This window comes from Aedes aegypti, chromosome 3, assembly GCF_002204515.2.
Source record: "Aedes aegypti strain LVP_AGWG chromosome 3, AaegL5.0 Primary Assembly, whole genome shotgun sequence".
NCBI classification, from domain to species: domain Eukaryota; kingdom Metazoa; phylum Arthropoda; class Insecta; order Diptera; family Culicidae; genus Aedes; species Aedes aegypti.
This window is the reverse complement of record NC_035109.1, coordinates 247507883-247535771: the sequence shown is the minus strand read 5'-3', so window position 1 is coordinate 247535771 and position 27889 is coordinate 247507883. Positions and strand designations below refer to the sequence as shown.

The 27889-nt window shown below is 36.2% G+C and overlaps 2 protein-coding genes across 4 annotated transcripts in view; one reads left to right on the top strand and one right to left on the bottom strand.

The window, feature by feature from the left end:
• LOC5565211 overlaps positions 1-2701 on the top strand; it is a 299615-nt gene extending 296914 nt beyond the window's left edge. For all 3 annotated transcript variants that reach the window (XM_021855192.1, XM_001649521.2, XM_021855191.1), the window contains 4 exons: positions 127-1247; positions 1546-1716; positions 2024-2141; positions 2202-2701. In XM_021855192.1, the coding sequence (XP_021710884.1) occupies positions 127-1247; positions 1546-1716; positions 2024-2141; positions 2202-2241 (1450 nt within the window). In that variant the 3' untranslated portion in view covers positions 2242-2701. The remainder of the gene's footprint in view (positions 1-126; positions 1248-1545; positions 1717-2023; positions 2142-2201) is intronic.
• LOC5565232 (tRNA pseudouridine(38/39) synthase) lies at positions 2626-22061 on the bottom strand. Its single transcript, XM_001649520.2, has 6 exons — positions 21852-22061; positions 21662-21795; positions 21501-21592; positions 17654-18512; positions 17434-17585; positions 2626-2971 (listed from the first exon to the last, which is right to left on the bottom strand). Exons 1-6 carry the CDS (start codon positions 21924-21926, stop codon positions 2880-2882), a joined length of 1404 nt encoding a protein of 467 aa, XP_001649570.2. The 5' UTR covers positions 21927-22061; the 3' UTR covers positions 2626-2879.
• Between the last annotated feature and the right edge of the window lie 5828 nt (positions 22062-27889).

Here is a 27889-nt window from a genome sequence, read left to right as displayed (position 1 = left end):
GGGATTAATGTGTTCGCCGTGTCTGAGACTGCTTGAAATTATAAATGGTGCCGCCAATCCGAACAGTCACTGAACTCAAAAGAAAATTATATAGTTAAAATTATTAATACATCCATTCTTTTTCAGAGACGGCCGCCTACGCATTGGCGACGAGATTGTCAACGTAAACGGACATCATTTACGTGGCCTGCAATCTCCCAGTACGGTACAACGCATACTATCGACTTTTGTCAACAACATTGTAGACCTTGTCATTGCACATGACGAGCTAACTACGTTCAATGCCGACCTGCACCGAAAGATCAAGATCGACGCCAGCGTTACGACCAAGCAGGTCAGTGAGCTGGAAGTCAACGGTGGCACCGGAGGGTTACTGTCGACCAATATGACTTATAATGTGAACCCAAAACAGCAGTCTACCATCGAAACGGTGGGGTGTACGACCACAATAAACTGCTCAACACCGATTTCGAACGGGCAAATGAAACAACATCAGCAGCAACCCAAATCTGCTTTTCCTATGACACCGATCTACTCATCAGCGGATTATGTTCCGGTCTATGCCAACCGTATCTCGATCTCCAACACCATATGTGACGATGAAAAGTGGCAAATGTTAAGTAAGCAACGGAGCGAAGCTCTTGGAAAGGGCGGATACTCACAAATCCTTGGGTCGAAACGAGTGATCAAAGACAGTGATGAAGATATCGTTATAGTTCCATCCACCGCGACAAATGGGAGTCACTCAAGTGAAGCAGGACTGCGCACACTCTACCGCCCGATGTCCCAAGGTAATCTGAGCCACCACTCATCGATCGCACATTTGGCTAGTAACGTCGAATGCGATGATGACGAAGAAACGACTGTATCTCGTCCAATCACCATGGTTGAAATCATTTCGGATACCATTCGAAGGAATGTTCCTTTCGGTAGCATCAGTAACAGTAATCGACAAGCTAACATAGATTACCGCTCGATCAAAATAAAAAAGCCTGAAGAAATCCCTAAGACAGTACAAAGAATCCGACTGAAGTCTTGTAACGAACCGAGTGGTGGTTTAAGTTCTGCTTCTGGTGAAATTATTATCGCTTCGGAAGATGGTCCCGTGGAAGCAAGTCCTCTGCAGCGTTCAAAGACAGAACAAAATATCAGCAGCAAAGAAGAGATGGAATGTTCAATGGACAGTACTAAGTACGAGTCGGGCGTTCGAATATTGATTAATGAAGAGGGTTCGTCGTACATCGAAGGTAAGTAAAACTGAAATCAGATAACTCAGAGCCACATCTCAAGTCTTCAAAAGCATGGCTCCGGAAATCCAAATACATAGTAGTTCATACTGACAATTTTATCAATTCAACACAAAAAATGAGTGTCCAATCGATTTTTTAACTTAAGTGTTCTTGAAGATTGCGGTGTGGCTTTGATTCATTTTCACCTTGATATTTTTACAAGTGATTAAGTTGGCATTATTCAAATTATGAGGAAAGAAACCTAAACTTTTTTATTAATGTTTGCTCTAATTGATTTGATGGTTTGAACGTTTAGGAATCCATAAATGCATATATGTGACAGTCACATTCTACAAAGGCGCCGGAATGAAGTCACTTGGTTTTAGCATCGTTGGAGGCCGAGACTCTCCAAAAGGAAGCATGGGAATATACGTGAAGACAGTATTCCCCAGCGGACAAGCTGCTCTAGATGGGACCCTCATGGCTGGTAAGAATGTTTGTTGACAATTTTCAATGCCAATAAGCTCTTCTGGGCACTCGTATATAATGTAGCACCTCATAGTCACCACCTTGAAAACGAAAATCGAATTTTATACTTTATAAAAAAAAATAAATAAAATGCTACTGCGAAAATCTTATAAGATTTTAGTTTTCAAGAGCGTTTCCTCAGGTGACTCATCTGCCCCTATCGAACCTATGCAGCTCTTAGACTTCAAAACGAAAAACATACCTGGAGCGACATTTTGATGAGTACTCCATTCAAGAAATCATAAATAACAAACCCATTTTTTCAGGTGACGAAATAATCTCAATTAACGACGTAACTGTGCACGGAATGAGTCATGCTGAAACAATTGGGTTGTTCAAAAACATCAAGGAAGGCCCAGTTGTACTGAAGCTTGCAAGACGAAAGTAAGAAATCTTGACGAACTATTCGATTCATACATTACTAAACTGATGCTCCTCTTCCAGGTACCAACGCGCCAAATCAGTGGACAATTTGCCAAATTGAGATCAGCAAGGCCATACTCTTTACACTACACATCAGTCTTTCCAAATGTGACCACCAGCTGTGTCTTCCAACAGAACTTCCAGCACGCAAAAAGCGGATACGTAACATTCCCTATGACACGAACATTTTCGAGCTATGCCAAAAAAGAATGCCAGAAACTTTATCTGGTTCTCTCGGCACTTAATTCTAGTCACTTTTCTCAATCTTTGATGTTGCGTCAACGCAAAAATTGATAGCTTTGTAATTCTACTTATTAATTATTAGATATGCTAAGTTTGATAATAATTTTAAGTTAAATCAAGAATGTTATAAACAGTAGGATTTTTCGAAGAAAATCATCAATAACTTAGACTAAGTCACGATTGACCCTAGATTTCTATGCAGCATGTTTGTACAAAACTTTATTGAGGTAACAACAATGCAATGATAATAAAGTACAGATTTCACTCATTCGTTTTCATCGCCAAAGTTTCATTAGCACGCATTTTACATTTTAACGATGTACTCTGAACATACCTGCTTTGAATATTGATGACTTCACCTCGTGGATTTGAGTGTGATTTCAGTTTTCAGTTTATCTCCGTCACTCACTTGGTCAGTTTGCATACGTGAGTAGGTTAAACCGTCTACGGCTCTGTCTAGTTCTTCGGTGCATCATCTGTCGCGTCTTTGGAGCTAACCTGGATCCGGCGCTTTTTCGAGTAATGGTCGATACGACTTTCTAGACTTTCTGTGAAGGGAATAGTGATGAAAATGGAACAAATGTAACATTGCAAACTAGGAATAAATGAACAATATGTATATCCAGGTCCTATGTATAGTTCAAAATATCGGTTTTGCTCCACATCGCTCATTCGATTCTAGATCAAATGCTGAGTGTCTTCTTAATATTTGAGTTCATTTGGATGAAAACTGAGACTGCTCAAGCCCCTTGAAGTTTGTATGGAAATTACTATAGGAAAAGGAAGCTATTCGTTCAATCGGTCTTAGTGTTTGCGTACGTGCTCTTGAGGGTTAAAGCAACGGTAATATTGATGGATATATTCTTCAGCTGCAACATCGCCGAAGACTGTTTTTAAATCGGACGTTTCAGTAATTAGTTATTGATTTATATCTTATCCTAAATTTTACAACGGTGCTCATTTATCTTCGAAACAGGCAACATTGCTGCATCTGGCGCGAAAGATAGCACAAACAAATCATGGCTACTATGTTTTATTGCATATATTCAGTGATGCCTGCAGAGCAGCTACCGTGCTGAATCGAATTGCCGAACGCTTCGAAAGTCGGGCATTGGCCTTTTGGTTACTTTTCCCATAGTAATTCTCATGCAAACTTCAAATGGATTGTGCAGTCTCAGTTTTCTTACATACTTGCAGTCTCCATACAAAATTCTTTGTTTCTCATTTATGGCAAAATTCAATACTTTCTAAACCATCAAAACACAACTTTTGATCATCGGAAGTGTTATGCACTTTGTTGATAAGTATTGTTATACACATGTAGTTTGAATTCTGTAGCAAATAAAGCAAATTAATTGCCATACAAGGTGACTAATTTGCATGCAAGTTGGCTGTAATAGCCGAATTTTACATTTTCAGTCAATATCTCAGAAACTAGACGGGCAGTGATATTTTTGAAAACGGCAATGGATTCAGCAACCCTAAATTAAGTAAATATCGGTATCAGTGTCTGCATATTTCAATATACAGTCAACAACGCCGATCCTCAGTAGGATCCGTCATCGTTGAATTCTTCTTTGTGTGAATGTTTTTTTTGACAATAGGGGTACCGGGGGCAGTATGGACACCCGGGGCAGAATGAACACCCCCTGTATCTTCGCATATGCGAATAATTTTACACTTTAGATGCAAACAATATTTCAGTTGCCTGTCGAAAGAGTAAGTTGTCCACTAAAATTTAAGAAAAAATGTTTTATACATTGATTTTAAACCAAAAAAATGGAGCATGATTTTATTGGGTTTAAAAATTATAACATTCACACCTCACCAAATAAGGTTTCAGAGGCAAATGACTGCAAGTTGACCGAAAATGTAGCTCTTGACTGAATCTTCAATTATTTATGTTAAATTCAAAAATATAGTAGATTTTTTTTCTGCTACTTTGAGACACTGAAAAACTTATATGAAAATTTCCTGTGCTGTTGGGGCAATATGGACACCGAGTGACAAAGTAGAGCTGACACTTTAAAGAAAAAGAAACGTAACTTCATACACAAAACTATCCAAAAACAATTAAGCATGCAATGCAATGATTATGATTCGGAACCACAAATCGGTTGAAAATCGTCAGTTCTGTATTAAAACTAATCTGGAGGCAATATTTAAGGCATCACTACGAAAAATGTCCTAAATTGGTTTTAATCATGTTTTCAGTGGCACAGTGATCTATCGCTATGGTTTTCTGAATGTGTACTTCATTTTTCGAGGTTTTGGAATGATCGTGGGACAATTTTCCTATAAACGTTAAGGTGTCCATACTGCCCCATGGGGGAAAATTTTGCATTTTTTATGGAAATTTTATATTTTTTTATGGGACGTTAATATTTTAGCCAAAAGCATACTGCACATTGAAAACTGTATAATATTCGTGTCTTTACAGTCAAAATAGGAAAATTCCTTAGGGTGTCCATACTGCCCCGTGTTCCCCTACATGCACGAATCTGGTTAAACGTGCATTCAGTTTTTCAATTACTTTTTCTACACTGATTCTCATCCACCTACTGACATTCGGTGGCAGCAAATTCAATTTCGCTAGCGAAAAAATTCAATTCCGTCAGAATACCCCACAAAAACATCCGCAAATTACAAAAGTTGTATTTTTTTATTATTAGAAAACAATCATGATTCATCAACTGGAGGCGTCACATTGCCGTTTTCTTACACCAGTAATATAAAATACATTTGTAATTTTTAATAGTCAATTTTCAATTTCAGTGCCTCTAGGTGAAATTGAATTTTGAAATAACACCAACAGTGGGTGGAACTGAATATGTGCGTGTGTTGCACCCACTCTCTTTCTCGTCGCATTCGCACTCGAAGTTAGATTGGCTTCTTGCTAGCGGAGTTTGTTTCTGTTCGTTTTCGCACTGATCGGGTATCATTCGGCTGAATTTTTACGACACTGATCGGTATTCTGGTGCTTGAGACAAAAAAGTGTTCCGCAGTGTAATTGACAATTGCCAATACGGACCTTCCTTAGTCGAGTGGTTAGAGTCCGCGGCTACAAAGCAAGACCATGCTGAAGGTGTCTGAGCTCGATTCCCGGTCGTTCCAGGAACTTTTCGTAATTGGAATTTCCTTGACTTTCCTGGACATAAAGTCTCATCGTACCTGCCACACGATGTACGAATGCGAAAATGGCAACTTTGGTAAAGAAAGCTCTCAGTTAATCACTGTGGAAGTGCTCATTGAACACTAAGCTGAGAAGCAGGCTCTTCCCCAGTGAGGACGTTATGCGATGAAGAAGAAGAAGAAGAATAATTGACAATACGTCAAATTTAAATTTACGGTGGCGATGACGATATCGATGACTGGGGCACTTCTCCGAACGGAGAGCTCCTCACTGTTCTTAAATTCACAAACCACTACTTTCAGATTTATAACTAAAGGAAGATTGCAATTATGACTATTGACTTAAATTCAAATACTGCAAATCACATGGCGAAGTTAACGTCATGCGGTCGTGTCTTGTACACAATCTCCAATGATTTTTTAAAATATTTTACTTTGAAATCCGAAACTGCAAAAAGCTACTGCACTGCTGTTGTTAGAGTCTGACCCAGAATTGATCGAAGTTGTGTCCATAGCAGTCCTACGTCAACCCCGCGGTAATGTAACAGACATTACCCAACCCATTTTTTTTTATAATGATGGTTTAAACTGCGGAATCATTTTGTCTCAAGCACCAAAATATTGATTTATAATTAATTCAGCTATGTTGAATCCGATTCCGTTTTCAAAAATATCGTACTCACACGCAAAAAAATGTACGTCAAAAATCCCCATTTTGAGGAGTTTACTTAAGCGCCCGCATCGGCTATTTTCAGTAGACCAGGAATGCACTTGATTTTACCATGTCTGTGGTCGAAATCAGATTTATGAAAATGATTTCTGTCCAATGCATCAGTAATTTGGTGGGATGTACTATAAACATATTAATTTGTTCTGAAAATCCATTGTAGTGTTAAGAATAGGTGTATTCAGCAGTAATTTAACCACAGATTTTTCCCCGTGCAGAAAATCGCTCTGGGATAGGTTTAGAGTAATTTTCTCAGATGATACACACACGGAAAGAAACTTTGGAGTAATAACAACTATCACTTGGTTCTTAAGTCTACTATTCGTAAGTATATTAGTGATCAATAGATTTGTGCTGTACTACCGTAAAACGGAATATTTCTAATACCCAACCCCGCCTTTAGACGGGGTACACTTTGGAATTTTGTGTATTTTTTCGTAGCTCGGAAATCAAAATGATTTTATTTTTGACTTAAACCTTGACTCATAACACGCATTTAAGAAAAGTCTTTTATGACTTTTGAAACTTTTTTTTGTATTTTTGAAAATTGTTTGAAAAGTTGTATTCTTATATAACCTACAAATGTCTGGGGTTCATTTAACGTGTAATATAAAAAATCGTACCTTTTTTATTTTTCTACTATCAACCTATCCAGTTCGAGTGCAACCCCGGTCGTGTTAAGTCGCATCGGCGCAATCGGTGCTCGCGGTTATTAATTAAAAAGGTGTCATATTACGCTCCCGGCCTACCGGCGAAAACGATTACTAGGCAAACGGACAAAGTGAACAACCTTAGTGAATAGCATATGCGAGTGCAAATTAAATTAAAATCAGCTGGCGATAACCGAGCCAGATGAACAACCTTAGTTTCCCCCGTTTGGGGGAAACCTCTGGCGGAGGTTCCAGAGAAAAAATTATGGTGATTGAAAGACAAGAGGAAGGCAAAAATCTTCATGGCGTGTCTCCAGTGCTAGTGGAGAAGACCATCCAAAGTTATTGTGGAACAGTCATTGCTGCAAAGAAGACCAAGGATGGAAAAATCTTCGTAACAGTGCGGAACGAGAGCCAAGCCAAAAACTTGGCTAAAATAAGCAAACTAGCTGATGGAATAACGGTCAAGGTATACGAGCACAAATCACTGAACTCGTGCAAAGTCGTCGTCTTTTGCCGTGATGTGAAAAATGATACAGACGCCGCTATTTTAACAATCGTAAAAGAACAAGGAATAACGGAAGTAAAACAAATTATGAAGGGCCCGGAGGACAACAAAACCCCCACCGGCATATTCATATTGACCGTGAAGGGAATCTGTCCTCCCAAGGAAATAAAACTAGGATATCTGTTACTGGAGACCCGGCCATGGTACCCGAACCCGCTAAGGTGCTTCAAGTGCCTCAAGTTCGGACACACTAGCAAGGACTGCAATAGTGAAAAAAAATGTAGCAAGTGTGGTGAAGCATTCCACGATGAATGCAACAACGAAGCCAAATGTGTGAACTGTAAAAATGAGCATGGCGCTTTCGCCAAGGAGTGTCCAGTGCTTGCTAAGGAAAAACAAATCACAAAGCTAAAAATCGACAGGAACATTACCTTTTGGGAAGCCAGGAATATTGTTGAAGAAGGACTCAAAACCAAGTACTCAAACACCGTCATAGCTTCGATCGACGAAGAAGTGAAAAGGCTTACAGAAGAAAACAGTGCTCAAAGTGCAAAAATCGATGAGTTAAACGAAGAAAAAAAGACATACGCTGAGACCCTGAAAAATGAACTGGAACTACAATTTGACGCAAAACTGAACCAATATAAAGAGGAGCTGAATAACTCCATTCAAGAAAAAGTTAAGAAAATGGAACAAATGGAGGAAAATATGCTAGCACTACAGAAAAGATGCGAACACCTCGCAATTTCGTACAAAGAAGAAAAACACCGAAGAAAGCAGGCCGAAAAAGAAGTTGAAAAACTTAAGGAGAACTGCATCAAACTGGAGCAAATGCTGAAACTTTACGGTTATAAGCGAGCCCCTAAATATACGAGGAGCCAAGAAAACACCATACAATCACCCCCCAGGAAGAAGAAAGGAATCACCGAAATGACACCGTGTGATCAAATAGAGTATATTCATTCAGACTCAGAGGAAACCGATGAAACAGTCAATCCAGGCTAATCAAAAACCAGCTGCAGAAGCAGGCGACCAAGGCAGCCAGGGCCGCAATCAGCCCTGTATGAAGGACGGACCAGATTACTATACTATACTATCCATTAAGTAAATAAACTCTGTAATCTTATACCCAAGACCTGAATGACCAAGCGGTTAAAAGGTCTCTAATAAACAAACAAACAAACAAACTATCAACCTATCACTGAAGAAGAGCTTGGTAGTATTGAAATAATTTCAAACCTATTTTTCCGTTAATTACACGGAAAATAAAAATATCTCCAAAAAAATGTTTAAAATTTAATGTTTTTAAAAGTACCGTAAAAATTTTAATTTTTGTTATTGTCAAAAATCAGTAACTAGAGGAGGCTTCAAGAAAAAATGAAAAAGGATAGGGATGTTCAAAAATAAAAATAATAAAAATCAAAAACTAAAATTCATAGATTTGCGAATAAAAATAAATCATTGCCCAAAACGTGTTTAGAATGATTTTAGATAACTCAAAATGATATTTGGATCGAAAATAAAAATTTGGGTATTAGAGGGTTAATGAATTATTAATGTTATAAAAATCATGCTGTTACGAATGCTATTCAAGAAAAGGACTTTCACTCCAAATATTATAGAAATCAATTGAGATTTTGGAATGTTATGGCAAATTGTTGATTTTAGACGTAAACATTTTGATTTTCGGTTTAACTTTCATTGCATGGAACAAAATAAAAATTATATCTTATTCGATTTTTGAAGTAAGGGTGTTTCTATGCCTTTCAGAATGATGCCTTGAGGTGTGTTCGTTTTGGCATAATTGATTGAGAAAGTTCGTTTAAGACAATCAATTTTAAAACTATTATTATCTTAAATGTGTAAAAATTTAGACAAAAAGTTTGTTAAGCAAATTTTGAAGTGTCACTTTGCGGTATTTATTTCTTTTCAACTATTGTAGATTTTCTGGAATTCCCTGTCCTTTGGTTCAGAAAGGGGTATGGGCGCGTTCTGCCAACTCGGTCGAGGCAGATTTCTTGTGTGAACAAGTTACAACATGGACGTTCTAAAGTGCCAGAATGAAGTGTTGTGCTTGTGGGGAGCACTTGAAGATGGGATGGAAGGTCATTACTTCGCGTTCGTGCTTTACTCCTGCTTATCTTAAAAGTTATATACAATAACCGACCCTAAGTTTAACTATCGAAATTAACAGTTGCAAATACAATAATCGTTCTGAGTTCACTAACATGTCGTCGCGTTAATTTTATCATAATGATCTTTTATCTACATCCGTCGAACCATTCTGAATGGCCGTTGTGAGAATATCACCAAGAACTTCTCACATGCATTAAAGCTGAATTATCCTACATTGAAACATTGAGGTTTTCGCTCTTTAAGATTCATTTTTTGTTGTTCGTCCTCAGTATTGTTGAGATGTCCTGAATGCCGCACATGGCGTACAGTGATCATTGCCATGGAGTTTCTCGTAAGCTGCATGGGGATTGTTATCATGGGAATCCAAAGAGCGAATTTTCTATGATTTCTTTGTAGGCCAATACAGCAATAAAGCATGTAACAATCACTAACATTTCTTCTCTCTTTATCCTTGTTTTCATATCTAACCCGCCATTACAACGAGGAAAAATCCATTGGAGAGGAAAGACATGGCAGCGTATTGACCAAGAAAAGTTAAGTATCATGTTTTTGTAAATATTCTTATTACTGATTGCAAGGTGAATCAGATTAACTAAATTTTTAACTAATAACAAACTTGTTCCACAGAGCTATTTACAAAACACCACCCAAAATCCCTCCTTTCCCATATCCTTAGGCAAAACACTTCACTACCGCTATATGTATGACTGATTCGTGTTCTTTTGGCCTTGCATCATTCATACGTGTATTGGAAGTCAAGAGTAGAAGCAAAACTTAAAGAACCTTCTGGTCAAAGATGTTGCGTTGCCTACTTCCCAAACTCCAAAACCCCTTCGGTGTATTATGGACGGTGTGAGTTTTCAAACTTATGCTGGAGACTTGGCCCCTGACCCCCTTGTACATCAATAAAAAAAAAAAAACTATTGTTGATTTTCTGGAATTAATAATTATTCCACTAAGGTCGAACTTTTGTCCCACCTTACTCTAATATTCGGTATTCGGCACTGCTAGTCGAGGAATTTCAATTAAAATCAAGAAGCTTGTTATACAAGCAATTACAATGTGCATAATTCAAATCGTTCTTATTTGTGATCAAAAACTGTTTACGAATTTCAAAATATAAAAACGATTGATAAATGAATCATATCATACAGGATACTTTGTTCAATGATTTGTTCATTGGACGTCGTAAGAAGATATGAACTGTTCTATCACTGGAAGAAAATTCAGCTTTGACGTTTTTGCAGTTTGCTTATATATATATATATATATATATATATATATATATATATATATATATATATATATATATATATATATATATATATATAAAATTAACTATATTGTTTGAACAAAATACGTAAAGTTTCCTAATTCCGCGCATTTTTCAATATTTCTAATAAATTGGAATTAATTTTTAATGATAATTTTAAGTGCAATTGTGATGTATTACCATCATGTACAGATAACGGTATCGATACATTTTAATACAGTAATTTTTCGATAATATGGTCGGCGTTAAGTCAGAGTGGACCAAGTGACATTTTTCATATTTCGAGATAAATGGGCTTACAGTCTTGGATCAATCATGGAAAAACATAATCCAAACCTCTAGCAGAACGTTTTTTTAATGGACTAAGTGCACTCGGTCCACTCTGACTGAACCAAAGTACACCGTTCAGTGATTTGGCTCACTCTGGTTGTATCATTTCTAGGAAAATAACAATCATTTAATATTTGCATGGTCAAACTGGGTTCATATCTCTAAGATAAGCAGATTACCAACATCCTTCGACATTAGTTTCGTAAATACTTCAGGAATCCATATATTCAATTCCGTAAATACTTCAAGAATCCATATATTCAATTCCGAAATCAGTGCCATTACGATAGCTTGAGAACAGAGACAGGACATTGAAGACCAGGAATATTCCAATATGCGTTCAATCAGAGTGTAAATCTTGAGTAAAAATCTTAAGTAACGGCAAAAATATACTTGTCCAAGAAGTGAGTTCTAGGATATTCCAAACAGGCGCCATATAACTACCAAAAACTTCTATCGGACTCTGGAATTGACCTAAAAAGTTCAATAATCATACAGTTTCTTGCTTTTTGGCGTTTGGTCCACTCTGTCTGCACAGAAATTGTTGCGATTTCTGTCCATCTATCCAAATATGGTAAATAATAAGAAATCATATTCAGATGTATCGAATCATTCCGTGCTGAAAAATCTGACAAATCACTGAAATACCTTCCATTTTCTTCAAATTCTCAGCACGCTGATCATTTTCGCTGTTATGGTAAAGAGCACTTGGTCCACTCGGACTACATACTTTTATCGATTTTTATTGGTCATCCAAAGCAAATTTGTAACATATTCTCAAAGTTTACAACATTCATCAAATCTGATCAAAGTGAAATGGAGGAAAGGTAATTTTGCATCTAATGACAGAATAATCCAATAATCACAAGTTTTGTACTTGGTCCACTATAACTTAACGCCGACCATATCACGGATCCAAAAAAATTTGGGGTAATATACCGAAACGTAATAAAATAAATATGTATTTTTCTGACATATAATTTTCATCAAAATTTGAGATTTATGTTGCAGAAATGGAACGAATTCACCCTCTAATACCTAACACCGCCTTCAGACGGGGTATCCTTTGGAATTTTGTGTTTTTATCTTAGCTCAGAAATCAAAATGATTTTATTTTTGACTTAATCCTTGGCAGTGAATGAAATTATCGCGGAAATGAGACGAAAATAGGCATTTTTCAAGCAACCCGACAATTAGTTGCCGCCTTTATCAGCGAGAAACAGTTTTCGTGAAGTGCTATACTGCCCATAACTGCAAAACAGTCACATTCGACATTTTTGACAAAATGGAGTTAATACCATGGAAAGTCATCATATGATAAATACTTTCGATTAACTTACTGAAATCTGTGAGATTGTTCTAGAAAATTCGAAAAAAATACCAAGTTGTTTTGTCACATTGGTAATTATAACCGCATAACAGTCACATTGAGATTATAAATGAGCCTCGTAATGTGTTAGCAATGAAATTTCTCTCAGAATTATTTTCTGACAATTCACCTAGTATGCGATATGGGTTGTATGAAATATCAGCCTCAAATAAGCATTTTTGAGTTCCTGGTAATTTTTAGAAGTTTCAGTTTCCTCCCATACTGCCATAAAACACACACTTAGTATTCGATTTACTCAATGCCTACTTTTGTCGAATGTTACAAATATGCAGTTATGGGCAGTATAATTGTTGATCATTGTGCTGACGAAAAGCCAAGATCGATCCGATCATATGCACTGATCTAACTTTATCGGCTCTAAACTTATCGCGATAATTATCAGACGGGAAATAACAAAAATATTTGCTGCCGACGGGGTTCGAACCTATGCCCATGAGCAAAAACGTTTTCAAAATGCGCGTGCACCATAACCACTCGGCTACGCCAGCTGAACGAAGGGGGAGAGAAATTTGGTATATAAAAGCTACATGCGGAAGCGAAGGACATTCAAAACGACGAAACAAGAGAAGAAAAGAAGGAAGCCAACTTTTCGATGCTGGTGATAATATAAATTCGCTGCTGCAGATCTCGTGAGAGCACACTCTCGCAGTACTGGACGGGTAGGATATTATCGCACGTATCTTTTCGCCGGAAAATCGGCTTGAGCGATAGGCTTATTATTATCGCCGTGACCGATAATTTCACTCCCTGATCCTTGGGCCATAACACGAATATTAGGATAGTTTTACACGACTTTTTCAAATTTTTTGTATTTTTGAAAAATGTTTGGAAATTGTATTATTTCATAACCTACAAATGCCTGGGTCTAATTTAACGTGTAACACAAAAATGTGTACATTTTACATTTTTCTACAATCATCTTATTATAGAACAAAAGCCTGGGGGAATGAAAATAATTTCAAATCTATTTTTTCGTTAGTTACACGGAAAATAAAATATGTTCTAGAAAAAACTAAGAAATTTTGGATTTTCAAAAGTGCCGCAAAAATTCAAATTATTATTATTGTCAAAAATCGGCACCCAGAAGAGGCTTCATGAAAAAATTAAAAAGGGTAGGGATGTTCAAAAATAAAAATTGGAACTACCAAAAATAAAAATGCATGGTTTTGTGAATAAAAATAAATCATTGTTCAAAACGTGTTTAGATCGGTTTAAGATAACGAAAAATGATATTTAGATCAAAATAAAAATTTGGATGTTAGAGAGTTAAATGAAAAGCTCGTATGAGATTGGTCAAACAAATATTTGATAATTGTTTAGGTTTTTTAATGTAAAATGTATGCACTTCGTACAATTATTGTGGCGTGATAAAATCGAACAAAAAACCGTTATAAAATCGAAAGTGATATAATGAAGCGATATTAAAACGAGCAGTGATAAAATGGAGAAACTACTGTACTTTCGTAAATTTTCACAATTTTTGGACCAAATGCGTAGAATTAAACGATGCGCTGAATTAGGGCACTTTAGAGTAAGGTGGGACAAAAGTTCGACCTTAGTGGTATAATCAAAATTTCCATAAAAACAATAGCAGTTGAAAAGAAATGAATACTACACAGTGAACCTACAACATATTGGCTATATTTTTACTAATTTTGCTTCAAAATATTTATCCATTTTTAGTTAGGGGTAGTCGGGGCGGTTTGGCCAATGGGGTAGAATGAGCACCTCTTGAAAACTGCATAAATTCTTGAAATTTCATCTTAAATAACATGCAACCCCAAAGCTGATGAGGAAATGAAACAATAGTCATGTTATAAGTCAGTGTTCGAAACTCAAAGAAAAAGAAATAAATGATGTTCGAAAAAACTGCTCATATTGCCCCGAATGGCTCTTTTAAATTTCATCATTTCAGAATGATGATGTTTGACTGTTGGAATGTTCTTAAAAAAATATATCTTCTTGCACAGAGTATTTGAAAATACTAATAACTTTCAAGTGTAGTATCAAAATAACTGATTTTTTAGATTATATGAGATTATTTTGCAATCAAAAATAGGGTGCTCATATCACCCCATCAGTAAAAATCGACTCGAAAAATTACAAATTTTTAAAAATCAATCATTCATCCGTAAACTTTATAAGACAAATGAAATCATGCGGATCTAGTGTATTCATCTAAAAAGTGTTGGAAATCATGCAAACATTCGAAAAACTCGTAATATTTTTAGTACTTTTATTGACTTTTCCTTAAGGTGGCCAAACTGCCCCACTTTCCCCTATAATAGTTTCACCACCTGTGCACGCTATGTCTAAACAAACAGATTATGCAAATTGAATGCACCTCGGATTTTTTCCGCTAGAGTTCAGTGATTGGCTTATATTTTCATAATCGGAAGGTTTTAAAATATTTTAGACTATGAAAATCACGGCTTTCCTACACATTTCAGCCCATACAAAATGTATGGGAAAATTTTTACCGATAGAATATTTTGTAAACTTTCGATTATGAAATTCTAGATCACGTACTGATATCCAGCGGGAAAAAATCCGAGGTACATTTGATCTAAAGTTAGACATAGCGTGCGGTGGGCAAGATTTCGTATGGATTTGGGGCAATTTGTTAATTTTTATACATGGTTCGAGCTTTTGCCCTACTGATTCAAACTTTTGCCCCACTATTAATCAAAAATTGATTCCAAACATTCATGTAAAAATTAATACAACTTCAAGCATCCTTATGATAGGCCTAGAGACGCCCTTACATAAAATATCGAATAAGATTTTATCTTCATTTGGTTCCATGCAATGAAAGTTACATTATTATTATTATTATTATCTTTATTAAAGAGACTTTAATGAAAGTTACAATTTTTACGTCAAAAAAAAAACAACAAATAGCCATAACTTTTCCTAATTTTAATCGGTTCTTATCTTATGATATTTGTAGTGAAAGTCTCTTATTTGAATAGTATTCAAACCAGCATGGCATTTATAAGTTTTATTTGAATTGAACTAGAAATCTCAAAAAGAAACTCTTGCCCAACTTTACTCTACAGTTCATGATTTTAAAAACAAGCAGATTTAAATCAAATCATTTCAACTCAACTCTGAAGTAAAATACAAAATACACGTTCAATGATTCCAATGACATTTAATTTTTAAAAGAAATTAACAGCATTCAGTTTGTTTTTTTTTTTCAGATTTATAAATGTTTTGTTGAGTAATATTACATTTCTCGCGCTTAGTATCATACAGGCGTATCTGCAGTGATCGATTTCTCTTCATCGACTTTCCCTTTGGATTATTACTGGAAATTCAATCAATTTTCGGAACATTTTATGATGCAATGTGACGAAGGACGATGAGCGCTTTCTAATGAATCAACAATATTGGCCGAAAACTTTCTCCCGGCCAAGTAATTAGCCAAAGAGTTAATCGATGAAGAGAAATCGATCACTGCAGTTACGTCCTTATGATACTGAACGCAAGATTTGTTTTCTTAACAAACAGTTAGGCAAAATTTAAACTTCCGCTTGTTTATTTTTTTGGAAAGATATCATAATTTGTTCAAGAAAATGGTTGCTAAAATACGGTGATGGCGTCTTTTTCTACTTCAATTTACAAAGGCGGCATCCATTTATTACGTAACGCTAAAATTGAAAATCGTTGACACCCCCCTCCCCTCCGAAACGCTTTTTGTATGAAATTGTTTTAAATTTGTGAGCCGCAACGCTTGAGCCTACTCTCCCCCTCCCCCTATAGCGTTACATTATTTTTGGACGGCGTTAAAAGCCCAGATATTATCATCTAGATTTCGAAATATTGAGTATAGCTAAACTCCTTATCTTTCTCTTCATGTGCACCTAAAAAGAAAAATAATCGCAATCAAGATGCGTGAGAAATAACATTCCTGGACTGATCAAAAATATATTGTTTTCTTTGATCGTAGAAAATTTCTTGACCCATTTTTTTGTGTGAAACAGTATATTTTGAATGTGAATGTTAAAGTTATTTCGAAACTGAAACCAGGTTGATCATCGTTTTCTATTGTCAATATTCACATATATTCAAATTTCAATCCACGAGCTCAGCGAGCACAAACTCACTTGACTTTTGCTAGGTTTGAGATTTTTATGCACATTTTTCAGCACTAAGAAATTTAATCTTTTGTGGTGTTTGTGGTCGTGCGGTTAGTTCCGCTATGCATTTAGCCGCATCGATCCAAGGTGTCAGTTCGATTCCCACTTCAGATAATTTTTCGTATTTCGACAGTGTCACTGGGCGTTGTATAGTGTGGTGCTTCCTTGAATCCGTCCAGTAGCTTACGAGTGCAAATGACCACCACTATGTCCTAACAACGAGAAAATTTCTTGCATTGAAAGATCCGAACCGTAAATCAAACCCGTTATCTCCGGATTGTCAATCCTCAAAAATGACTGGAGTGCAAATGCAAGATGAAGAGAAATAAGATATCATGAACTGTATTTCTTTAATGAAATTTTCATGTTTCTAAAAGCACTGCAAAAACTCATTATTGTCAAAAATTGATAACTAAAAGAAGGCTTGCAAGAATTAAAATTGATGGGGTTTTGGAAAAAAAAATCATTGCTTAAAATCTGCTTATAGATCAATTTTAAACAGCGAAAAATAGTAGGTATCCGGATCGACAACACAAATTTCGATATTAGGGGGTTGAGTACCGTGATGTGCCTTATTCCAGTCTTCTATTCGACAACGCCTTATTCCAATCACACAATTCAAAATGAACGGTATAATTGGGATTAGACATTGCCAAAAGAATTAGGGTTTTTTTCCAATTGAAGTTAAACCAAACCTTGCGGATTTTACCATGGGTACTTACCACATTTTTTGCGCTCCATCAAAGGCGTATAGTCTCGTGCTTGCACTCCTTGAACAAGAATCGCATGTTGACATTTTTGAATGACATTTTCAGGATACTGTTGATCGTAGATGTCTTGTAAACTTTTAAGCATTTCTCGACACATCGTAGATCTGAAATATAATGAAAAATCATAGAAATCGTTAGAGTAAAAACTTTCAATTAGATGCGTATTACTTACTTGATACTGTTGCAAGCCCACAGTCCTTGTAGTTCTGAAATCGTCCGTGAAAGACTTTCCTCTTCATACACCCAATCTCGCAATTCCGAATCGCCTGCGATCTCTTCGTCATCTTCCAGCACTGGTGCGCTCTTATCGAAACTTTTCGGGTCAAAAGTGCCTTTGTTTAGATATTCGCACTCGTACAGATTTAAAGGCAAATCACTGGCTAAGCTGTACTGCGGTTTACAAGGATTCTTATTGACATCAAGCAGTTCTTTGACCACTGACGGCTCTTCCTTGCCCTCTCCAACCAAGAACAAAACAGCCATAATGCACCGAACCTGATGCCATAAGAATGCTTTCCCTCGTAATTCAAGATAAAGCATATCGTATGGAGACTCCTTGGCGTCACTTTGCGAATCCTCAATGGAAACATACGATATTCTTCTGGTGAATGTCACAACTCCATTGCCCACGTCCATCTTGCAGAGATTTCGGAAGTCGTGAGCTCCCACTAAAAACGTACAAGCTTCTTTCATAGCATCGATGTTCAAGCTACCTCGGGGGAAGAAGTAACGATACGTTCTCGAGCGACAGTCAAATCTGGCACTGTAGTTTGGATTTACCATTGGCATCCATGCTACGCAGCGAATGTCCTGCGGTAAAACTCGATTCAAAAGTTGGCAGTAGTTGATTTCGTTTGCGATCGATTCTGGCTCGAGCTGATTCTCAGGGGCAAACTTAGAACGGACATCCAAACTAACCACCTGGTGGAAGGCACTTACTCCTTTGTCCGTTCGGCCACATCGATGGTAGTTAGATGTCTCACGATTCTCAATTAAGCAAACGCGTGTCAGTGCGTTGAAAAGTAGATGTTCTGCAATGAAACGGATGTTAAAAATTCAGGTCGGTAGCGCCTAAGTGTCTTAAAAATAGAAACTTTACAGTCCACATGCTTGAAAAATTAACCCAAGTAGGAAATAACAAAATAACATCTAGACCAGAGAAAAATCAGAGAAAACTAAAATTGTCGAGTCGCACCGACCGGTCGAGGATTTTTTTGAGTTAGAAAGTTACTCGACTTCCCAGAGCATACAGTGTATTCGCAACATGATTTACACATGTAAAAACGGTCAATTGGCAAAGGAAGCTGTTAATTAATAACTGTGCAATTCTCATAAGAACACTAAACTGAGCAGTTGGGACGTAACGCCTTAAAGAAGAAGGAGAAGATGAATCTAACCAGACACTTCCAAGAATTACACCAGGAAATCTTTGTAGCAATACGCCAGGCATTACTCCAGACATTTTGTCATGATTTTTTTCCAAGTTTATCAGTTTTTTTTTATATTTATAAGTGTTTTTCAACTCTGACTAATCATCAAGAATAAATTGCGGCTACTTCTTCAGATATTTAAACATTCATTCAGGGAATTTTCGCTTAGGTATTTCTCCATAATTTTTGTTTGGAATCAAGAAATTTTCCGTCAACCATGATTTTAAGGGATGTTTTATGAAACTACTTCAGATTCCTGCAAAATTGTTTTATGAAATTTCTCAAGAAAATCCAGATCACAAGGAATGTATGTATTAAATGAATCTTGATGGAATTATCCATTAGCTAACAGGATTTTTTTTACCAACATCAGGGTGTCTTTTCACAACCCACTTTTTGATTTTTGTTTTTTCCCGGATGCCCTTTTAATTTGTCTTGTTAACTTTTCCGGAATGAATTCCGCCGAACCAGCAAGAAAATTTTCTTTTTTTTTTCGAAGAACACACGGCGGAATTCTAACTTACTAACTAGCAGGCTGACGTTAAATGAATGAATTAATCACAATCACAAGTTTGTTGATTGAGTAAGAAATGATGAGGAAATATCAATTCATAGTGTTGCGTTTAATATAAGAATTCAGCTAAATTATGAACATGCTGTTAGGATTACAATTGACAACTTTTGTATTTAGTTTGGATGACTTTCGAAATGATAGTTGTAATTTAGAAAAAAGGAGATTATTTTGTCTACCATCACTTCTTCTTCTCCTTCTTGGCATTGGAGACGAACCAGCCTCCGGCTGAAAGTCTCGATAATGAATAGAGATGTACCGAATATTCGGCCGGCCGAATATTCGGGCCGAATATCTCGATTATTTTGATTTTGCCGAATATTCGGTCTGCCGAATAATGAAATCTGTTATTCGGCCGAATAGGCCGAATAGTGACCGAATAATAACAACATAAAATAAATTGTAACAAAACATTATGTTTCATACGAAGGAAAATTAAAAAAAAAACGATTAATTTATTCAAGTGATAATACATCAAATTTTCCCTTTGGTGAATTCCATGGATGGAGTTTGATACTAAATGTTTAAAAATGTGAGAATTTTTCCGTTCTACGGCATTGCGATGCTGCTCAATATACAAGCCATTCAATATTTCACTCATCTTGCATGGATTGTATTGTGGCATTATTTTTACGTAAACTGAAAGTGCTTTTCACCCGGGTTTTGTAAAAAATATGGAAACAACGAAAATTCAAACTTTTGCTTTTATTACCGCTTGTGCCTATAGGAACACATGCACTATTTCTAATTCCTGTTCCAATAGCTTTACGGCGTAGGCAAAACAAAAAAAAAACAAAATCATATGTTTATTCAAAAAAAAAAACAAAGTTTCTCTACTATAGGAACAGTAGGTGTACTATAGGTGCAAGGGAGCTAGAATTTTAAGCAAAAAATCATTTCTTGAACAAAATTGAGCTGTGAATCAATGGTACTTAGATAAATAACTCCTGACATTCATGTCAAAAAATATTTTGCAACGATTTATAGAAAACGGTCGTAAAAAGCTACTAGTGCGAATATAGGGGACTGTCTACTAAGGAAACACCGACCCTATGCGATGTATTAGCTCTAATTAATATGAAGCACTTCCAGAAGTCGGATGAGAAATAAAGCGACGTATTAACCTAGTTCCTTAAAAAGTTAAATGGATCAAAACTGCAATCAGAAAGATACAAATCCCTTACTTTAGAAATATAAATCCTCAGAGCTTTTGACTTTTGTTTTTTCTTCGCACGGTTTCAAAAGCTTAAAACGATCATTCCGATCAATTCTTCACCGTGGAAGCTATCCCTATTTAAAAACTAGATGTTATTCGACCGAAATTAACGGTTTTATACGGCCGAATATTGAGTCATTATTCGGCCGAATGTTCGGCCGAATATTGAGTCATTATTCGGCCGAATGTTCGGCCGAATATTCGTTTGGCCGAATAATAATTTCTCAACTATTCGGTATTCGGCCGAAAGCCGAATAATGCTATTCGGTACATCTCTAATAATGAAGATAATAATAATAATTCTTCTTGGCATTGACGTCCTCACTAGGACAGTACCTGCTTCTGAGCTTAGTGTACTTGTGAGCAGTTCCACAGTTATTAACTGAGAACTTTCGTTGCCAAAGTTGCCATTTTCACATTCGTATATCGTGTGGCAGGCATGATGATACTCTATGCCCGGGGAAGCCAAGGAAATTTCCATTACAAAAAGATCCTGGACTGACCGGGAATCGAACCCAGACACCTTGGCATGGCTTTGCTTTGTAGCCGTGGACTTTAACCACTCGTCACTTTGTCTTGTCACCACTCGTCACAAAATTGTCTACCATCACAGGAGAATTATATCGAGAAATAAAAAAAAAACAAGACTTTGATTAAAATAAAGATCAAGAAGTCTTAGTGGCGAACTTGCCAAGGGCGAAAATCCGCTCAAATAAAGATAAATAAATAATCAAGAAGTCTCTTAAAAGAGATTTACTACCATCCCTGCAATCTACCAACATTCCAAAATTTCACAGCTTACCAATTGTTCGGGCTGAGTCCTCCTGCGAAGCATAGCCTTGATAATCCCATCCTAGATAGTAGAACCTCAGAAGAATGTGCCGTTTGTGGCAGCTGAAAAACAAAATCAATGGAATTATTTGATTGATATGGATTTGCCACAAATATTAAAGAACAACATACCTTGCGAAATCGAATTTCCGTTGCTTTTTATCATTCGATTTGGGTTCATCGTTTTTGATTCCAGTAACCTTCTGAATGATATTCTTAAGTTGGAAGTTCTGGGACTCCAGTTGCACAATTCTATCGACAAGTTCCTTGGAAAATAGAACAGCTATAGCTAATCATCAGCAAAATATTAGGCTCAACTTACCTGTTGGGTAAAGGCTGTCAACTCCTCCCGCGTATGTCGTTTGGCCTTTTTGATTACTTGCACGTCAATATCCATTTTAAAACGGAAAGTTCAATGGATAAAATCTGCAGGTTTAAGTAATAATTCCACTTAAAATTACAAAACTATCCACTAATCGAACAAGAGCAACCGAAATCGACTCCAAATCAGCTGTGAAGCGAAAGTAAACAACGTGTAATTTTGACGTTTAAATGTGGCTGCGTTCAAAAAGAGAATATAGGAAAAAAAGATAATGACGCAATGCTTGCGCCTATGAGTATGCTATTTAAATAACATATGCCTTCTGTTGCATAGTGGAAGGAGTTATAATGAAATCACGCTGCGGTTTTGCAAACAGGGATTGAAATGAAGTTATTTTTGGGGAGTTATTGATAAAAATGTATAATAAAACTGAATGCCAAAAAAAATCTAAACGTCATGGAAGAGTTTAGATTGTAATTCCATGACAAATTCAAAGAAGACTTCCGGATGAATTTCTTAAAGATTTTGTGAAGAATTACCTGAAGGTGCTATTAGTGGATTGCGCAGACGAATAGGGTTTCGTTCTACTTCGTCGTAAGCGCTCCGTCGTATCAAACTTTAAATGTTCCACTACGGCGGATATTCAAACTTACCTGCAACATAGATTCATTATCTAAGTATAATTTTGTGAAAGCTGTTATGGTTTGTACAATTGTACACCAAAAATGCAATAAAACTACTGTATTTCGGTAAATAACTTCAGTTCAATTATCCACTTTGTACTTTTTCACCGAAATCGCATGGACGAACACGATTTGAGAGAAATGCTTATGGATCGACTGAGCCACACCACTTTCCAACACAAGTTTCTTCCCGCCCCCGTGGGTGACTTACTTCGCCGGGCACTTATTTTCACTATGGAAAACCTTCGTACTTCTTCACTGAAGGATTTCATTCCAATCACACGCCGTAAAACTTCAATAAATCGCGTATAATTGAGAATGTAAACAAAGTTCAATCCGTCGTACTGAGAAAAAAAAATAAGCTTGTGCGCATCAATGTGTGCGCGACGATCGACGTAAAAATACGGTTCCTTTTATTGTGTTGTTTTCGCTGTACTGTGAGCAAATGCCATAATTGTACGGCCAAAAGGAATTGTGTTCATATGTAAGGGCTGAATTTTGATGACGAACAATTAATTTTAAAGGAAATTAGTATATTCCATCATGCTCAAGGAATGGAGGGAGATGCTCGTAGATCTATATATTCTAGTAAAACTTTTTATTATAGCGTTGATATATTGTGTTTTAACCACTCAATACATCACAGTTATTCAGGTTTATTCACATATTTCATAACGCTAAAAATGACCATTTTCGATACCCTCCCACCCCCTAGTAACGCTTTTAGTTTGGATGTTCTAAAAATTTCGTAAGAGGCGTAACATCATGAGGACACCCACCCACCCCCTCCAGCGTTATGAAATTTGTGAATGAGCCCTGAGCCGTAAGATGTGAGACGAATCTGCAAACTGTACAATGCTTAAACTAGTTTTGAGAAAGAATTGATTGGCATCGGTTTGTATCAGCATCATTCACTGCAATACTGGGAAAATTGCAGTTCTCACTGATCAATGCTTAATACGATGGATACTAGCACATCACCCTACCTAGAATCCTTATAAAAGCCGAAAAAGGTGTTGCAATCTCTAAGAAAGAATTCAGATACCGTTTTGTTTTAAATTCCGAACAGACTCATGTTCCAAACACTCGATTTTTATATGGAGATTTTGTTGAATCATTTAATTGCCAACCACATAAGTAAAAATGGAATGGTGTTTGTAACTTGAGAACGAGTCAACAGTTTAACCTGATTCTAAGTTAGGTTCTTGAAGGGCTCCGACTTGGTTTCGAATATAAAAATTAAACGAGCTTCGCGGGAAAATTAAGCAAAACGTGGGAAGAAAATTTACACTTTTTAGTACAATTTATATAATCTTTTATCGCAATTCTCGCATACTCTGAGATAACGCCCTAAGAGCCATTGGTAGCACCCTGTGTAGCTCGTTGTTTCTGAGCAAAAGAAGGAATAAACATCCAAACCAACATCAAGGGCAGGTAGATAATGATCCTTTCTTCCCCATAGCGTTGTTTAATTGCAATACAATCCATTCAAATGCTCATAAACAACGAGCTACATACATGGTTACCAATGGCTTTTAGGGCGAGATCAGAAGTTATGCGAGAATTAGAAAGATTATCTTTTTCTCTGTTTAAGCTAAGTATGCTGTTTCGCTCAAGAAAAGTAAAGAAATTCCTTGACTGAAAGGGTCAAGAAATTTCCTACAGAGAGCCCCCTTTGAAGTGACATTTCTTCTCAACTGCGTACTGCGATCAGAAAAAAGTGATTTTCTTGACCATTTCTTGGGAGAAATTTTCCACGCATCGGGATAGGCGATTCCTTTTCTTGTCAGTAGCAAACCGGCCTTTATGATGAAAAAAAACTGTTGAGACGTTTTCTGATTGAACGAAAATCGTCCATAACTTGGAAAATAATCTAGATAACTCCTCATCGTCATCCTTCATTTCATTCCTGTCGAAGAGCTTTTCTGACACTCCTGTAAACTTTCGGCTACCAAACTGTACACGCTCAATGAATTTCAACAACTTATACAGCTCATTCACTACAGTGCTTTCAGCAAAAATGTGCAAAAATAAAAGTTCTGAAAGTGTTTCATACAAAGTAGGGATGGTACACAAATTATGTCACGCTAAATTTCGACTTTTGGCCTTAAGTGTTCGGAATATGAGTCAAAACGGTAATTGTTTATAAAGTCATTTGAAATACACATGTATTGTATACGATCGATCACAGTAAGCGGAATCTAAGGAGTTAGGGGTAGGAAAGTTATTTGCTGAACCAGTATTACAATGAACCATGGAACATTGACCCATAAACAAAGTCTTGTCACATCACGCGAAATAAAATTTGTCCAGCTAATTGTATGACGTGGTCGGTTATAAATTGCTACCGCTTCGGCTTACTAAGCAAATACCGTATACGTACAATACTGGTCCCGTCTATTATATTATCAATCCTAAATGATTACAAAACGTATACTTTGACGAATTTCTTCACATTAACAATACCTTACTTTCTGTGATATCTTTTTATGCAAATATAGAAGTAAGTATCTGCAGTTATCCTATCAAGGCATCCAATTTATTCCATTCAATTCAATTCAATCCATTAAATCTGCAACAACGAGTTATTCAGGGCAGCAATCGCCAGTTGAAGAATGCATGAATCTTGTACAAGAACCAGATATAAGTTCCAAATGTCTGTGTAAGGTAACGAACCTAAAGATGGGCCTTGATCACTTCAAAACTGCTTCGGCAAATAATTTTCCTTCTTTCAACTCCTTAAATCCCGCTTACTGTAATCGATCTAATATCAATACATGTGTATTCAATTTAAAATGACTTTACATACAGTTATTTCGGTTGGATCAATCCAAGCAATTATTTTTTACTTTTTTTTCTTTTAACAGTTAGAGTACAAAAAATTATATAATATATTGAACAGAAATCAAGATAAAATCAGTGAATATGATCAACATAATACATTAATATATAAATTCGACTCCATTCAGCAAACAGTGGTCAGATAGTGAAAAGATGACAATTGAGATCTTCAGCAACATTTACTTAATAAAAAAAGATATGCAATTTCTCATCGTAATAGGCTGTCTTTCATCACGCTAAACTGTCATGAAGAGGCCTCCTTGCCTGCACTGAATCATTCAGTGTTGTAGTTTTCATTACGCAACTGATTTCAGTTGCATAAATACTCATTACGCAACGATTTTTCATTACACAACTGGTTTGACTTCCGTAATGAATCATTACACTACAATTTTCAGAAGTTGCAAAATAATTATGAATGCATTTTCGATATGAATTCTGATACCCTCAAGTGCTCTTCTATGCAATTGCAAAAAGTTTTGTGCGCAAGTTGTAGCAGAACTCGATTTTTATAGCACTCGTCATAACTATCCAACTTGGCAAGCCTCGTTGGACAAATGTACAACTAGTGCTCATCATTCTGCAACTTGTTACATAAACTACTATTTAACTATGATAATGCTATTATTTGCCTAAATGAGCATATTTACTTCTTTTGGAGAAATAAAGCTCCGACAGAAAATGTTAACAAATAAGAAAACAATATATTCTAAGCCGAAAAAGATTTTTTTTTACTTTATCAAACTTTTTATTAGTGCATTTATAAGTGTGAATTGGAATGATTACCATTCATTCATTGACATTCAAACAATTTATCTAAAGCTTTATATAATCTTTTAACTGCATTTTTAAAGCAAATATCCAAATTCATTAGAAAATTATTTTCAATCTGATCATATGGTTTCTTTTAAGCTGAATCATTCAACTCAAACAAAAAGAAGTCTGATAAAAAACTTTTTTCAGCGCTATATATTACCGACATGACTTAAAATGGTACGTTCACTAGTTGGGACCCCTCCCTCCTCCTCCTCGTCACAAATCGTCACATATTTCTGGAGACCCTCCTCCTCCTCCTAAAATGCTACGTCATTTATGGACGACCCCTATAGACCTAAATGCGCCAGCAAAAAGTTTATACTCTGATCTCGTAAACCATGCGAGCAATTCTAATTTCACATCACTTTGAAAAATGTCTGAAAAGTATGGAGAAACTTTGCCGAAAAAACCATATATCTAAAATTAACGGTTTAGACCAGTGCTTCCCAAACTTTTTTGACTTTCAGAAAGACTAGACTAGGGGATATTCTGACCTTGCAAAGATAAGTTAAAAACTTTATTAATTCTGATCTTTCTGATGATGATTTGATACAGATGTTTTACCAAACAGTTATGTTCAAATACTACAAGTATTGTCTTGTTATGAATGCTTAGAGTACGTTTTCCTAGAATCACATAGAAAAACTTGGAGAAATCTAAGTACTTCAAAATATATCCTCGATTTACATTTCCATGTAAAATGCATGGATTTTAAAATTGCAAATTTTAGATTAACTTGCGATCATTACTATCTTCTCAATCAGTTTTCACTAAACAACAACCTTCGATACACTTTCGGTCCACTTGCTGCTTTTCAAATCTTATATAAATATGTAACCGTTTCATTTTCAATCACCTGTTTTTCCGACATTGTTGAAAAAAGTTTCAGGAATTTTTTATCATCATTTGAGCGGCTTTTCACCCTTGACGAGTCCGCCACTATTTGAATAACTGTTTGACTATCCTGAAGATGTTCTTTGATGCAAATCCTGAAAATTGTACCTAAGAGGTGTAAAATAAGGTAAAAAAGGTGATATTTTTTTTCTTAAACTCAGGAGAACACTAATAATTAAATTTTCCTACGAAAAACCAAAACATTTTTTTACGAATTTGAAACACTATATTTAAGGAAACTCTCAATTGCCGATTCGTGTTTTAGAATTCACATAGGGTACAAAAAAAAAAACTGAATACATTATCGAACATTTTGTTCTCAAGGTGAAGATGAATCGAAGCCAAAGTTCAAATTTTCAAGAGGACGGATCTGAAGAACCCAACATCCGTTTGAGCTGAAAACCTAATCGATTGGTCACCACCAGGTAGTGACCAATCGATTAGTTTTTCAGCTTTAACGGATGTTTGGTTCTCCAGATCCGTGCTCTTGAAAATTTGAAATTTGGCTTCGATTCATCTTCACCTTTAAAATTTTCAAGTTTGGCCTAACATGATATAAAAACGGCATGCTTAGAGATGAGGAAGATGTGAAAAAAATAATTCTTCAAAGAGTATAATATTCCTTTAAAATGAAAGTCTTCTACAACGACTCATAATGTTGTTTTCAATTTCTCTCATACCAGCACTTTCGATCCCCCCCCCCCAAATTCAGTTTTACAAATTTTCGCCCCCATGGATATGAAAATCGCCCCCAGGGGGTGAATTCGCCCACTTTGGGAATCAATGGTTTAGACGCAATCATTT